General features: G+C 44.1%; 1 protein-coding gene across 1 annotated transcript in view; it reads right to left on the bottom strand.

Moving 5' to 3' along the window:
- The window catches only part of PPP2CA (protein phosphatase 2 catalytic subunit alpha), a 34295-nt gene extending 21188 nt beyond the window's left edge, over nucleotides 1–13107 (bottom strand). Inside the window, exon 1 of the mRNA XM_089669951.1 lies at nucleotides 12679–13107. Within this exon, the coding sequence (XP_089526077.1) occupies nucleotides 12679–12780 (102 nt within the window). The 5' untranslated portion in view covers nucleotides 12781–13107. The remainder of the gene's footprint in view (nucleotides 1–12678) is intronic.
- Between the last annotated feature and the right edge of the window lie 1368 nt (nucleotides 13108–14475).

The raw sequence follows: 14475 nt of genomic DNA, 5'->3' as shown, positions 1-14475 counted from the left end.
AAACCTCCTTTGTTATTTCCAGTGTCTAAATGGTGGTGCACACTAGGGAGTTACAGTGGATATAAAACGTCTACACACCCATTAAAATGTCAGGTTTCTGTGATGTAGAAAAATGACAAAAATCATTTCAGAGCTTTTTCCACCTTTAATGTAACCTATAAACTGTACAACTCAGTTGAACAAACTGAAATTTTAGGTGGAGGGAAGTAAAAATAAACTAAAATATAATATGGTTGCATAAGTGTGCACACTTAAATACTTTGTTGAAGCACCTTTAAGTTTGATTCCAGCACTCAGACTTTTTGGGTACGAGTCTATCAGCACGTCACATCTTGGTTTGGCAATATTTGCCCACACTTACTTGCAAAAACACTCCAAATCTGTCAGATTGCGAGGGCATCTCCTGTGCACAGCCCTCTTCAAATCACCCTACAGATTTAAAAAAAAAAAAAAAAAAAAAAAAAAAAAAAAAAAAATCGGACGCCTGGCTCAAGCATTCCAAAACTAATATTCTTCTGGTGAAGCCATTCCTTTGTTGATTTGGATATATGCTTTTGGTCGTTATGCTGAGAGATGAAGTTCCTCTTCATGTTCAGCTTTCTAGCAGAAGCCTGAAGGTTTTGTGTCAATATTGACTTGTATTTGGAACTGTTCAAAATTCCCTCTACCTTGACTAAGGCCCCAGTTCCAGCTGAAGAAAAAACATTCCCAATGCATGATGCTGCCACCACCATACTTCACTGTGGGTCTGGTGTTATTTTGGTGATGTGCAGTGTTGTTTTTGCGACAAACATATCTTTTGGAATTATGGCCAAAAAGTTCAACCTTGGTGTCATCAGACCATAACACATTTTCCCACATGTTTCTGGGAAACTTCAGATGTTTTTACAAAATTTAGCCAGGCTTGGATGTTTTTCTTCATAAGAAAAGGCTTCCATCTTGCCATTCTACCCCATAGCCCAGACAAATGAAGAATATGGGAGAATGTTGTCACATGCACCACACAGCCAGTACTTGCCAGATATTCCTGCAGTTCCTTTAATGTTGCTGTAGGCCTCTTGGCAGCCTCCCAGACCAGTTTTCTTCTAGACTTTATCAATTTTGAAGGGAAGTCCAGTTCTTGGTAATGTCACTGTTGCGCCATATTTTCTCCACTTGATGGCTGTCTTCACTGTGTTCCATGGTATATCAAATGTCTTGGAAATTATTTTGTACCCTTTCTCCTTTAACAAGGAGATCCTCTGATGCTTTGGAAGCTCTCTGCGGACCATGGCTTTTGCTGTAGGATGCAACTAAGAAAATGTCAGGAAAGACTTACTAGAACAGCTGAACGTTATTTGGTGTTAATCAGAGGCACTTTAACCACCTTCCGCCCGCCCTATAGTACGACGGGCGCAAGGTGGTTCTCTCGTTCTGACGACGTCCTACCATTCTCACTGCGCATGCGCGGCTCAGGGAGCGCGCGGAGATCGGTGCGCTGTGTCCCTGGGACACAGCGGATCACGGAAAGAGCCAAAGATGTCTGCTCAGTCATGTGATCAGCTGTGTCCAATCACAGTGGATCACATGTAAAACACGGAAATGCCGATTATCGGCATTTCTCTCCTCTCGAGCTGTCTTTTGGTGGTATTTAATCACCAAAGAATGTCCAAGAATGTCAGTACAGTACAGATATCCCCCAAATTACCCCTTTTTGCAGAGTATACAGTCCAACATATTTCATAAGAGGCATGGTGAGTTTTTTGAAGTTGTAACTTGTCATACTTTTTTGGAAATGAAGAAATTAAAAAAATGATTCACTTTTTTTCCATTTTACACATACTGTCACCAGTGCAGTACAGCGTCATCATATAACTGGCATGGCGGTGATCAGGGACACGGACTGGTGTACAAAAAAAAAAATATATATATTTTTTACTTTTTTTTATTATTTTTAATTTTTATTACATTTTGTTCCCTTTAAGATTTTTTTTCACATTTCACTATGACCATAGTATAATGTTACCATAGTGCTGTGATCAGCCCAGCTTGTGCAGGTGATCACTGTGACCATTCACAGCTAGACATACTAGTAAACAAATGGATGGCATGAAAGGAAGCCATCCATTGTATACAACTGTCATGTGACCTGCTGTGATTGGTCACAGCAGGTCACATGGTACTGGCAACGGGGCCGGTACACAGATCTGTCATCGGCTGTGTCTGAGGTACACGGCCGGTAACAGATTGCAGCGCAGCAGGCAGGCGCAATGAAAAGACGCCCTATGGCGTCCACCCGGAGGGACGAGCTGTTCACCCGGCCACCATCTGGCTGTAGGACGGGCGGCAACTGGTTAAGATCACCATCTGCTGGTCTTTAATTGCCTTAAAGTATTTTAAGCCTGTTTCCCAAGTGGCGATCAACCTTATTTAAAAACAGTCTGTTAAATTTTTTTATTTAAATTGGGACAAGTAGATTGGGACCTTGATTTAGTCCTTTGGACAATTTTTATTTCCACACCCCTTTGAATCTTGGTACTTCTTCCAAGCCTGTGCAGTAATCCAGTGTGAAACTTACCTCTGTACAAAAGCTTCCCGTAATAAAGACAGATTACCACTTCTCTTTTATAGAGGGACTGGTCTCTGCTGGCAAAATACTAGGAGGGGGTGGAGAAGTCTGTAGTGGGTGGACCCTGCTGGATCCTCAAAGCTCTATAAGAGCTATGAACAGCACAGTGATGTCACTTCTACTATCGAAAAGGTAATATCTGGGTTGGTGCACACAAAGTGAATTTCTCTTTAGCGGTTAACGAGGAAACAGAATGAAAGTTCTTGTGTCCGGAGTACAACTTTAAGCCATTCAAAAGCACATTGCTGTATTAGAAACCTTCACAAGCACATGTGTTCAATGAATGGTAATTGGCAGCTCTGGCTCTGCGTTGTAGAAGGCAGTCCCATGCCTCCTATGCCCCCCCATACCCAGAAGCAACAGGTATTTTGCATTGGCTCCAATGGAGCATTGTGAAAATGCAACAAAAGCAATATGGTGGGTAGGTAGGCTTTAACCCTTCTCTACCACATCACAGCAAGGAAAGTTAAAATAAAGTGTTAAGCTGCAATAGTAGCCACAAGCTTGTTTTAGATTTTATCAATAGACTCAGGGCTACAAGATCCCTTTTACAGAAGACTTAGCACCCTTGTGATAGCAGTAACATTACGTGAAAAAAAGTAAACAAAAAGAAAATAGAACATTTAAAAATCACATCTGCTGTCCCATGCACACAAGCAAAAGTGTATACATAGAAATTGTGCAATATTGGTTATCACTAGGTCCCTCATTTACGGATGACCTATAAAGAATTAAAGTGTTGCCCATTGATCATTTTGGGTAGCGTAGTTTCTTGCCCTTCCACAGGCACATACAGTTGTGGTAGATTTAACTGACATCCTCATCTTATTTTGTACAAATAAATTGGGAATTATATAGTTTGTGGGCTCTAAGCCCTGGTTCACACCAGTAGGACTTGTCCTGCAGTTTGTCAGTTTCAAATCACACAACTCGCACCCTATTGTATGCAATGGAACCGTTCAAATTGGTTCAACTCAGACTTGAAAAAAAAAGGTTCCTGCATTATTTTTTGCGATTTCAGGTACGACTTGAATAGACAACTATGCATGAAGTCACACTTACACGCGGCTTTGAAGTTGCACAATTTCAAAGTATGATTCAGTGTGAACCGACCAGAGGACACTTTAGAGTATTTTAGAATAGAAAACAAATGGTTACCTGAACAGCCCCTGCACCGAGATGCAAGCACTGTTTGGGTATTCTGACAACAGGCAGTACCAGCTGTCAGAATACTAACAGCCTGCAGCAGGGGTGAAGAATTTAGTTTATTTCTCAGGCTTAAAGAAAAATCTATGTATGGCCAACCCCAATATTGTGACCTGGTCAATGTTATAGCCATGACTACATCCATAAAACCGAGACTTGCTGGAAGGAGCATCAAATCCTCTGCTGATGAAGAGGAGATGAACAGTCCATGGTACAGAGACCCAAAGCTATTGCAGAAGGACATTTCTGGACTCTACAGGCATTGACAGACCATTCTATAACATCTGGCAACACGATCCTAAACATCTTGCATGGGAAAGGATAATGGCGGCCACACAGTGCGATAAAACTGAACTGATTTATAATAAGCCAAAATGAACAAAATTGGACACACGAGTGAGCCAAAAAAGCAAAAACAGTGGAATACCAATCGTCGGACGGGACCTCTGTGCGAGGTCCCGATCATGTGATCACTGATTGGCCAATCAGTGATCACATGCAGAGTAGTAAGCAAGATGTCACTTCTGACAACATTGCTTACTACGTGTGAAATCTGTGAATGATCACAGAGGTCACATGGTACAAGGCTATTCACAACAGCCTTGTACCATATGACAAGCTGTGACCAATCACAGCTCACACAGTAGTTCTCAATGGCTGCATGAATGCAGCCAGAGAGAAGGAGAAATGATTGCTTTTACAGCCTTTATGGGTTGACCATCCCCTCCTCCTCAAAAAAAAAAAAAAAAAAAAAAAAAACTACACTCTTGGCCTCAGACTCCGCTCTCTCCTGGTTATCCTATCTATCGCAGTGCTCCTTCAGTGTTACCCATAATGCTGCCACCTCCTCTTCACTCCCTCTCTGTAGAGGTCCCTCAAGGTTCTGTCCTTGGACCCCTTCTCTTCATCTACACCTCCTCCCTTGGTCACTTGATAAACTCCCACGGCTTCAGTTATTATTTCTAGGCTGATGACACGCAAATCTGTCTACCCCTCACCTCACCCCTTCAGTCTCCACCCGCATCGCTAGCCTACTAAGTGACATATTGGCTTGGATGTCACTCCACTTCCTGAAACTCAACCTGTCCAAAACTGAGCTCCTAGTATTCCCCCCTGCCCGTGCCACCTCCACTGATTTCACCATAAATATCGATAACACAATCATCAGTCCCTCCCCTCATGCCAGGGTACTAGGTGTAATCCTAGACTCCCATCTGTCCTTCCAGCCCCAGATCTAATCACTGGCAAAATCATGTAGACTTCAGCTCCGCAACATCTCCAAGATACGACCGTTCCTAACCCTGGAAACCACTAAGCAACTTATCCACTCCCTTGTCATATCACGCCTCGACTACTGTAACTCCCTCATTGGCCTACCTCATCACAGGCTATCCCCCCTCCAATCTATCATGAACGCTGCCGCCAGACTCATCCACCTCACTAACCGTTCTGTATCGACCACTCCTCTGCCAATACCTCCACTGGCTCCCAGTTGCCCAACGGATAAAATTCAAAACAATGACATATAAAGCCGTCCACAACACTGCCCCAATTTACATATTCAATCTTATCTCTAAATAATCACCCAACCCGTACACTCCGCTCCTCGTAGGACCTCCTACTCTCTTGCTCCCTTATCTCCTCCTCCCATGCTAGTCTCCAAGACTTCTCTAGGGCATCACCCATCCTCTGGAACACCCTACCCCAATCTATCAGACTATCACCTACTCTACTTACGCAATCACTGAAAACCTCTCTTCAGGGAGGCCTATCCCGCCCTCTGTTAATACTGGAATCCTCTACTCTTCCAACCACTCCATCCCCCACCGTTTTTACCTATTGTACCATTCACCCCTCTCTCCTAGATTGTAAGCCCCAAGGAGCAGGGCCCTCTAATCCCTCTTGTATTGAACTGTATTGTCTCCCACTATAATGTAAAGCACTGAGCAAACTGTTGGCGCTATATAAATCCTGTATAATAATAATGTGTAAAAAAAAGAAAAAATCTTCTTCACCTCCAACAAGTAGTACCATGGTGACACTGTACTGCTAGGGTGACGGTATGTGAAAAAAAAAACAAAAAACAAAATCAAAAATAAAGTAAAAAATGTTTTAAAAATTATAATTTTTGGTTATAAACTAATTTGGGTTATTTTTTTTTTACTAAAAAGATAAAACGGAATTTTGGCCAAGATTTATGATGAAATACTATTTATTTGCAAAATGTTATAAGAAAAACACTTCAAAATTTTTGGACATTTTTATTTACATAGCAAAATAAAAAATCCCAGTGGTGAATAAATACCACCAAAATAAAGCTTTATCTGTCTCAAAAAAATGCATATGGTTACAGTGTTGCATGACCGTGCAATTGTCAAAGTGTGATAGCACTGAAAGCTGAAAATTGGCCTGGACAGGAAGGGGGTAGAAGTGTCCGGACTGGAAGTGGTTAACACCAGGACTGATCAACTTGTGCCAACTGAAACGGACACTGTCACTCATCCATGTCATTTTAGATCTCCTGAAGTCCAAGTAGATTTGTTGCATCAGACATCAATGGATCATCCAGTTTTATCCCATTGTGTATGGCGACCATTGAAAGCAGTACACTGGTGAACATAAATAATGATCAGTATAACTACTGCAATATGATCATTTCATACAATTCTTGAGATGACCATTCTCTGCTCTATTTTCTAGCTGCATTCAATCCCAGCTATGGAATAGCAGCCCATTGCAGTGCCCTAAGAGCCGATCCTGGCACAAACCCCGGCTGATGACTGTATCAGCAAGACAGATCACCGCACGTGCTGTAGACGCGCACCGCGGGCACGTGCATACTCCGAGCATTCCTGCGGAGGGGTGGCGAAGAGAGCAGCCGCCATCTTAGAGGCCGCCGCCATGAGCCGGTCTACTCACAGCCTTGCCTGCTCAGGGGTCTACACAGTGTTCAGCCTCGACTTACCGAGCTGTTCAGCTGTGCTGCGAGAACTGACGGACGGAGAATAAATATCCACCGCAGCTGTTACACAAGAACCACAGGTCCCAGTATGCACCGATAGAAGCCCGCGGGGCTCACTACGTGACCTCTAACATTCCCGGGCTGGCGGGGCACATTGACACTTGTCATTCACCTCAAAAACATGCCGCCACCAGGCCTCTGCCTGCTCCGACACAGAGGTATGTGAGGAGACCAGAGGAGCCATGAACCAACAGGAGAATTCCCCATACAGAGCACGCATGCTGGACGGCCAGCCTGCTACTAATAACAGTGGCTGCCCAATGCCATGTAACATCAGGAGTACCAATACACAAGTCTCCATGGGTGCATTCATACATGTCGTGCCCCGCCACTGGCCCAAATCTATAGAGTCGGCCTGGGAACACCAGGCGCACTGTGGCGGAGATGAAGGAAACATTGAACAGGACATGCTGCCAAGTGTTCCCGAAGCCGTGCAGTACAGAAAGATGAATGAAGTGTTCTTTTGTAGCACTGTAATAGATACACCAGTACTGTGTTCTAACAATGTATCACATCAGCCTCCTTTGTAATTCAATGGTGTAAATGGAAGTTTTCAGTTAGGCCCCATACACACGATCTCAAAACACTGATTTTTACATGCGTTTGGGAAAACACCTCAGCAATAAGGCTAGGTTCAATATGTGCGGGTGGTGCCACTGCAGATCAGCACAAAAATCCATGCAGCCACACCACCAGAAGAATGCGGACCAGCGGGTGGGTGCCATTAATTCTAATGGCACGCCGTCCGCACTGGAAATCGCAACAGCACTGGGCTGCGGTTTCCAAAGAAGTGAAGGGACTTCTTCCCTGCGTGTCACAGGGCACAGGAGTCCATTCAAATGAATGGGCTCTTGTGCCCGCACAAAACGCTGCCCACAGGGCCGCATATATATGTGAACCAGGGGTTAGGCAGAGCTCCACCCAAAAGAAGTTCTGCTTTAAAGACTGGTCCCCCACTGCCCATTAAGGATTGGCACCTTTGGGTGGGTACTCAACAAGGACAGGTACCTGCTCCCACTTCTGCTGCGATCGCCTAGGCGATCAGAAGCAGAAGTTGTCCTCCCCATGGTCCTCTGGGAGAGGTGAAAGATCCCAGAAGACTACAGGACCATTCACAAAGCGCAGTGCTGCATGCGGAGTGAGCACACGGCTGTGAAGCTGGAAGCTGTTACAGTCAGGTGTCCACCGGACAGCTGGTGAAACGGGCTGTGGGAAAGACCACAGGATCAAGGACAGTTGTGGCTGGTTTTTTTAAAAGTCTACAGCTATAGTTTTTGTAGCTGCTGACTTTTTTTTTTTTTTTTTAAATGGTGTGACTGGAACTTTGCTTTAACTCTCCTCTCCATGTTGGCCTATGTGTCCCTGCACACAAGAAAAAAAAAAAAAAAAATCACTTGTGCATTTAATAGTGTTTTTGGCAGAAAAAAAATGCCGATATCCCTAAACACTGTTAAACATGTGTAAGCACTAGGCATGTTTTTCAATTGAGCTTTTTATTTCAATGACCAGAATAGATTCATATTCTGGCCAATGAAATTAACACTCAATCACTTAACGCGCCTAAAAGTGTTTTGGGGGGGGGGGGAATGCAGCTTATGAGCATTTCTGAAGCAGCCCAACATGCATGAAGCCTTCATCAAGCGCTTGGGCATTCATTTCATTGACCAGAATAAAACGCTCAAGTACTAAGTGTGCCTAGCGTTCGCACACATTTAGAAGCATCAAGTTTTTCGTTTTTTTTGCTGCTCCAGCATGCAGTGGGGGTTTTTTCCCGGTCTCTAATATCTGCCGCCAAATGCTACTAAAAGTTTACATGTGCATGGACACAGGCTAACGTAGGGGAATTTAGAGGCAGGAAAAGAAATAAATAATACACGCATGACCCCCTCCCTTAGCAGTTGCAAAAACGTCTTGTGTGCATCAGGCCTAAATAGGCCCCTTAGGCTCACAGATACCATTTTTTTGTCAAGAAAAGCCTGGGTGGCATAACCCCCCCATCCAAACCAGTACAAATAATTGGGGGTCCTGATTCGGGGGGGGGGTACACCCCAATTACACCACAATCTGGTACTTCATTTTCAGGTGGCATTCTATAGCTTCCTGCAACCCATAGAGACCTACAATCAGAGCGCCTGGCACAGGAAGACTACCAGCATCCACTCCTTTTACAGTTCTGTGCATGAATTCAGAAGTCCATGCATGAACAATGCCAGTTTGTGTGCAATCATTTTCATAGAGCAGCAGCCATCTTGTTCAGCTCAAAGTTCTTCCTGGTTTACAAAACCCCACAACCCCCACCCTTGAGACAATGTGTTACAATAAGTCATGTCCTCTAATAAAACACCCACCATTCTCCATGACTACTTGTGTTCTGCACACTCACATAAAACTGTCCTCTACATGAAAGGACCAGTTGGCTGTGTTTGCCTCAGGCCAAAAATTCCCCAATCCTCCCTCTCCCTTCTCATGCACAATTTTCAAAATGAAAACACGATTGGCATCTAGAAGGAGCAGCTCCACTCCTGCAGGAGTGCAGCTTGCTGGGCCATACACTTCAAAAATCAAAAGCAGTGCTTTGACACAACTAGCATTTCCCCAGTTTACTCCTATAGGTCAACTGCAGAACCTGCTACACTGACATTCCCAGAGAGGAAGATAGGGTTTGGTAGGTCACATGATACCACAGCATGGAATGGTTCTATTTAACAACTAACAAGGGGGAGAATTACCTTTGGGGAAATGTTTAGACTGTTCGGCTATCTTTACATTTACATTTGGGAGCATTGAGGGGCAACTTCAATGTTAAAGTCCAACTCCGGGAAAAGACACTTTCACATGTCCATATCACTGCATGACATGAACACCATCAGCAGGGTCTGCAGTATCCTATACAGAAGTGCCATCACATACAGTCAAGGACCATCTGGCGAGAGAATATTTGCAGTACTGGAATATTGAACCCCTGCACATGGAAACAGCAGCAGCAAGGGACTTGGAAGGGGGACTTAGGTTATAGGGGCATGAAAGGCAGGTGTCTTTAATAAGGGTGTTTAGAGGACAGGTACTGGGGTTTAATGTGTGAAGGTTAGAAATGTTTGTCTACCATAGGAGCTGTCCATATGCAAATAGGGAATGTGGCACCTAATGTGTCAAAGCAAATTAGTTTTTATAAATGAGGGTAAAGGAAATTACCAACCCGTTGCTCAGTCACCAGGTTGACATGTATTACTAGGGGGCCAAGCGTGCAACATTGCCTAGGAACCTGGTAACAGCTTGATACAGGTCTCAGGATCTTCCATAAGAGAACCCCAAAAGTCAAAGCAAAATATAAATCCCCACAAGAACACTTAAATGAGCTATTACTTTAAGTATGCAATTGCAGACAGAAACAGGTTCAATTCATCTAAACGAGCCTTTCTGAACCTTTTTACCCCAGAGAAACCCATACATTTTCAGGTATCAGGGAATCCCTAGCTAAAACCAATCATTTGCGGGGTCATTGAGAAAAAAAAAAAAAGCCTTACATTGATGGCCACTGGAAGAACATCCACCGTGCAGTGCTACAGACAGCTAAAAAGCTCACAGGGGTCCATTCAGCTGGCTCTACCAAGAGATATCGGCCCCAGAACTATGCAGGTACAAACAAACCGGAAGTAAAATCAGAGACAGCTCAAGGAAAACCACTAGTAGAACCCCCAGTGTCCCACAAAACCCTGGTTGAGAACAGTGGATCAAGACTACCCAGCTGTCTTTATCCACATCTGTTTGGTGCAGCAACATCCAATAAAATGGCATTAATAGAAAAAAAAATGTTTTGGATTTTTTTTTGCTGCTTTTGTCCCTGGAAAGACTTCCTCTTTCTGTCCCAAAGACAACAGGAAGTTCTTTGCGCTAGAACACAGGGGAATGCCCTCTTAGGCAGTTTGTCACAGGAAAGTGCAAAACTTCAGTTTTGTTTACAACTTGAAAAAGCTGGATTTTCCACCACTTTCTGTTCCAGAGAATGGTTGCCAAGAGGATAAATCTCCCCAGTGGGAACACCACCAATAAAGATCTAAGTGGCATTTTAACACTTCTATACACTGCTTAAATAACAGTCAAAGCTTAAAATGGTGTATGTAAAGCCACAAGGAAACTAAAGCTTCTGTAAATAACACCACAAATCAGAACGCTTGCCATCTAATAAATTGCTATCCAGCCACTTGGCACCATGGATACACAGCTACAGCCATAAAAATGCAACATTTATACAAAACAAGCAGTAACAGAAATAAAAGGCTCAGGTGCTTAAATCCATTAGACAAGTCAGTCCAAGCAATCTGAATTTGTCAAATTTTGTGGCATTGCCTTCATTTGTCTATAATAAGTATCAACTGTTAATGGCTCATAAGTCTAACTGTAAAGCAATCCATGAGTAATGCAATCAGCTTTCAATCATAGAAACATCCAAACAAATAAACCAACAGATTGACACCAGTTTAGATGTTAACTGCTGGTAGCAGGTTGCTTTGGTGACTGAAGTTAAATAATATGGTCATGAGCATGGCCAACATAATGTCCCAGTTTACCTTTTGAAGGACTGCATTATACAAATACAATATAGCAGGCTCATTTAGACATAAATTGGAGAAAAAAAAAAAAAAGTTGAACAGCAATACAAGGGTTGCTAGAAAATGAAATTCAGTGCCCATGAATTAAACGCTAGATCATACTCTTAACATGGAGACATCAATATAACTTTCTGGTCTCAGAGAACCCCTGAGAGTGGCTATATTTAAGGCTCATAATACAGTAGAATGAATACTTCCTGGTATATCAGAACAGAATCAGGAATGCACATTTGACACCCAGGGCTATTTTATACAAAGAAATATTTCAGGAAAACACTGCTAGAAAAGAAAGGCAAACCGTGAAATGGTATTGTTTCCTTTGGTAGTCAGTGGAAGGAACACCCGCTTGAGCGTTCTCCCCATACACCAGCAGCCAGTGACGTGCCCTCCCCCCTTCCCAAGCCCAGAAGCAGGCAGTGAAGAGCCCCTGTACATTGGTGGCCAGTGAGATAGGCTTCCTTACATTGGTGGTCAGCAAGAGAACAACCCCTTTACATTGTTGTCAAGAGATAGGTCTAGGTACATTGGTGGTCAGTGGGAGAAACATTCACTTACATTGGTAATGAATTGAGGTTTCCCCATACACCAATAGCCAGCAAAATGCCCTCCATCCCCCCTACAGTACATTAGCAGGCATTGGTGACCAATGAGAGAGCCTTCCTTATATTGGTGGTTAGCGAGAGAATGACCCCTCTATATTGGTGTTATCAGGAAACAGGTCTGGGTACATTGGAAGAAACACCCGTTTAGGCAGATAATGAATGGAGATATTTCCCCATACAGCAAAGTGCCCACCAAGCCAGTTAGCAGGCAGTGAAGTGCCTCTGTGAGACTTCCTTAGATTGGTGGTCAGTGGGAGGACACTATTACATTGGTGTTAGAGGGAGACAGATCTAGTTACATTGGGGAGGGTGGAAGCGCCTCACTACTCTTCTGGTGGGAAAAAATGCCTCCAACATTGGTCAGTGAATATATTCTTCTAATCTAGAACATTGAAGACATTATTGGGGTCAGTGGTTAATTCTCTGGGAATAACTGATCAGTTCTCCAGGAAACCCTTGCAATCTCTGAAGGAACCCCAAAGATTCCACAGAACCATCTCCACTAATAGAGCCCGTGCCACCCCTGCCCTTTACATCTGAATGATTGTCCATAGGAAGCACTATACACCAAGTACAGGGGGATACAGACACGGCCATTCTTCTCTCCTCACATCACCAGGACATACCCACCTTCTCACACAGGGTCTTGACCTGACTCTCGGTCAGCTGTTTGCACTCATTGAGCTGCTCGATCCATTGATCCAGCTCCTTGGTGAAGGCCTTTTCATCCATGCTGAGAATTCGTGGAGACAGGCGGCTAGTACCGGGGCCTACAAGGCCAGCCGGGAGAGGAGGAGCTGTGGAGGTGTAGGACCCGCACTGGCTATTATAAGGGGCACAGGCAGCCTAATCGAACCGGCAAATAGAGGAGCCTGAAACCAATAATGAGCCGATCACCCCGGACATAGAGTATCCCAGTTGACGAGGAGGGTAATCCGGTGCACAGGTTGGAATTAAATCAATCGCGACTCTCCCCGATGGCTAGGAATTTTCTTCTCCTCGAATAGCCGGCTCGTCGCCTCTCAGCCTTCCCTGTAATGGCGGCCGTGACGTCATGCACCCCTCCTTTATTGCTCGCACTCCTCCCAACGTTCAAGCACTCGCTCGTGCCCCGAACGTCACTTCCGACCCCCCGGGAACACGCCCCTCTCTTTACATTTTCATTTATGAGGAGCCAGCACGTCAGGGGGTGTGTCCGGAAACGTCAGCACGTACAGTCAGGTCTGCAGTGACTTGAATAGATGAGAGATGAGGTCATGCTGTGGTCATTGCCCTTACTAGTCCCGTTGACATAGATTCTAGCACAAACATTACACAGTGTTAGAGGAGCAACTGAACAGTGCCGGGACACATTGTTTAAAGTGATTCTAAAGGGTTTTTTTTAAAGAAAGAACATGTCTATACTTACCTACTTTGTGCAGTGGCTTTACACAGTGCACCCTGGATCCTCCTCTTCTTGGGTCCCCTGCAGGCTTTCATGGCCTCTCCCTCCTGTCGGGTGCCCCCGCAAGCAAGCAGCTTGGTATGGGAGCACCTGCTGCTCTGTGTGTCCACTCACACACACAGCTGTGGCTCAGCCCACCCCCTCGCTTAGCTCATTGGCTGTGATTGACAGCAGTGGGAGCTGTCTCAGCCAATGAAAAGAAGGAGTCCCAGGATAGCCGAGACTCCAGTGCACATCGCTGGATTGAGAGGGGGCTTGGGAGAAGATGCCTAAAGTGCTTAAAGTTAAGCGAGAGCACTTGACAATGGCTGGGATAATGCCTGGGAGCCGTGATGTCACCCATAGGCTCCTATGACCCATCCGTTGGCAGCACAACCTCCTCTCAGTTAGCCACCATTGGTTGATACATAGGAGCTGGATCACATAACTGGAGCAGCCTAAAAATAGGTAAGCATATACAGTCATGGCCAAAAATATTGGCACCCCTGCATTTCTGTCAGATAATGCACCACTTAACCCAGAAAATTGTTGCAATTATAAATGTTTATGTATTCTCATGTTTATTTCTTTGGTTTGCATTGATATGACACAAAAAAGTGGAGAAACAAAAAGACAAATCTGACATATACCATGCACAACTACAAAAATGGACTGGACAAAATTATTGGCACCTTCTAAAAATTGTTAGAAATAATTGCATTCCAAGTTTGTGATGCTCCTGTGATTTGTAATTAAACTCACTTATATCAATTAACGGGTAATGACAATATAGAACTCATTCCAGCAACCAATTAAAATGGTGAAAAATGGACTCAACCTTTCTGTTGTGTGTCTCTCTGTGAAAGAGCAGCAAAGAATTATCTGAGGAATTGAGAACATAAATTGAGGAAAAGCATTGACAATCTCAAGGTTACAAGTCTATCTACAGAAATCTTAAAGTTCCTGTGTCCACTGTGCGCAACATTGTCAAGAAGTTTAACAGC

This window comes from Staurois parvus, unplaced genomic scaffold (genome assembly GCF_062004578.1).
Source record: "Staurois parvus isolate SC_StPar_1 unplaced genomic scaffold, SC_StPar_1.0 ptg000085l, whole genome shotgun sequence".
Classification (NCBI taxonomy): Eukaryota; Metazoa; Chordata; class Amphibia; order Anura; family Ranidae; genus Staurois; species Staurois parvus.
Note: the sequence above shows the minus strand (reverse complement) of the source record. Positions and strands in the feature narration are given on the sequence as shown.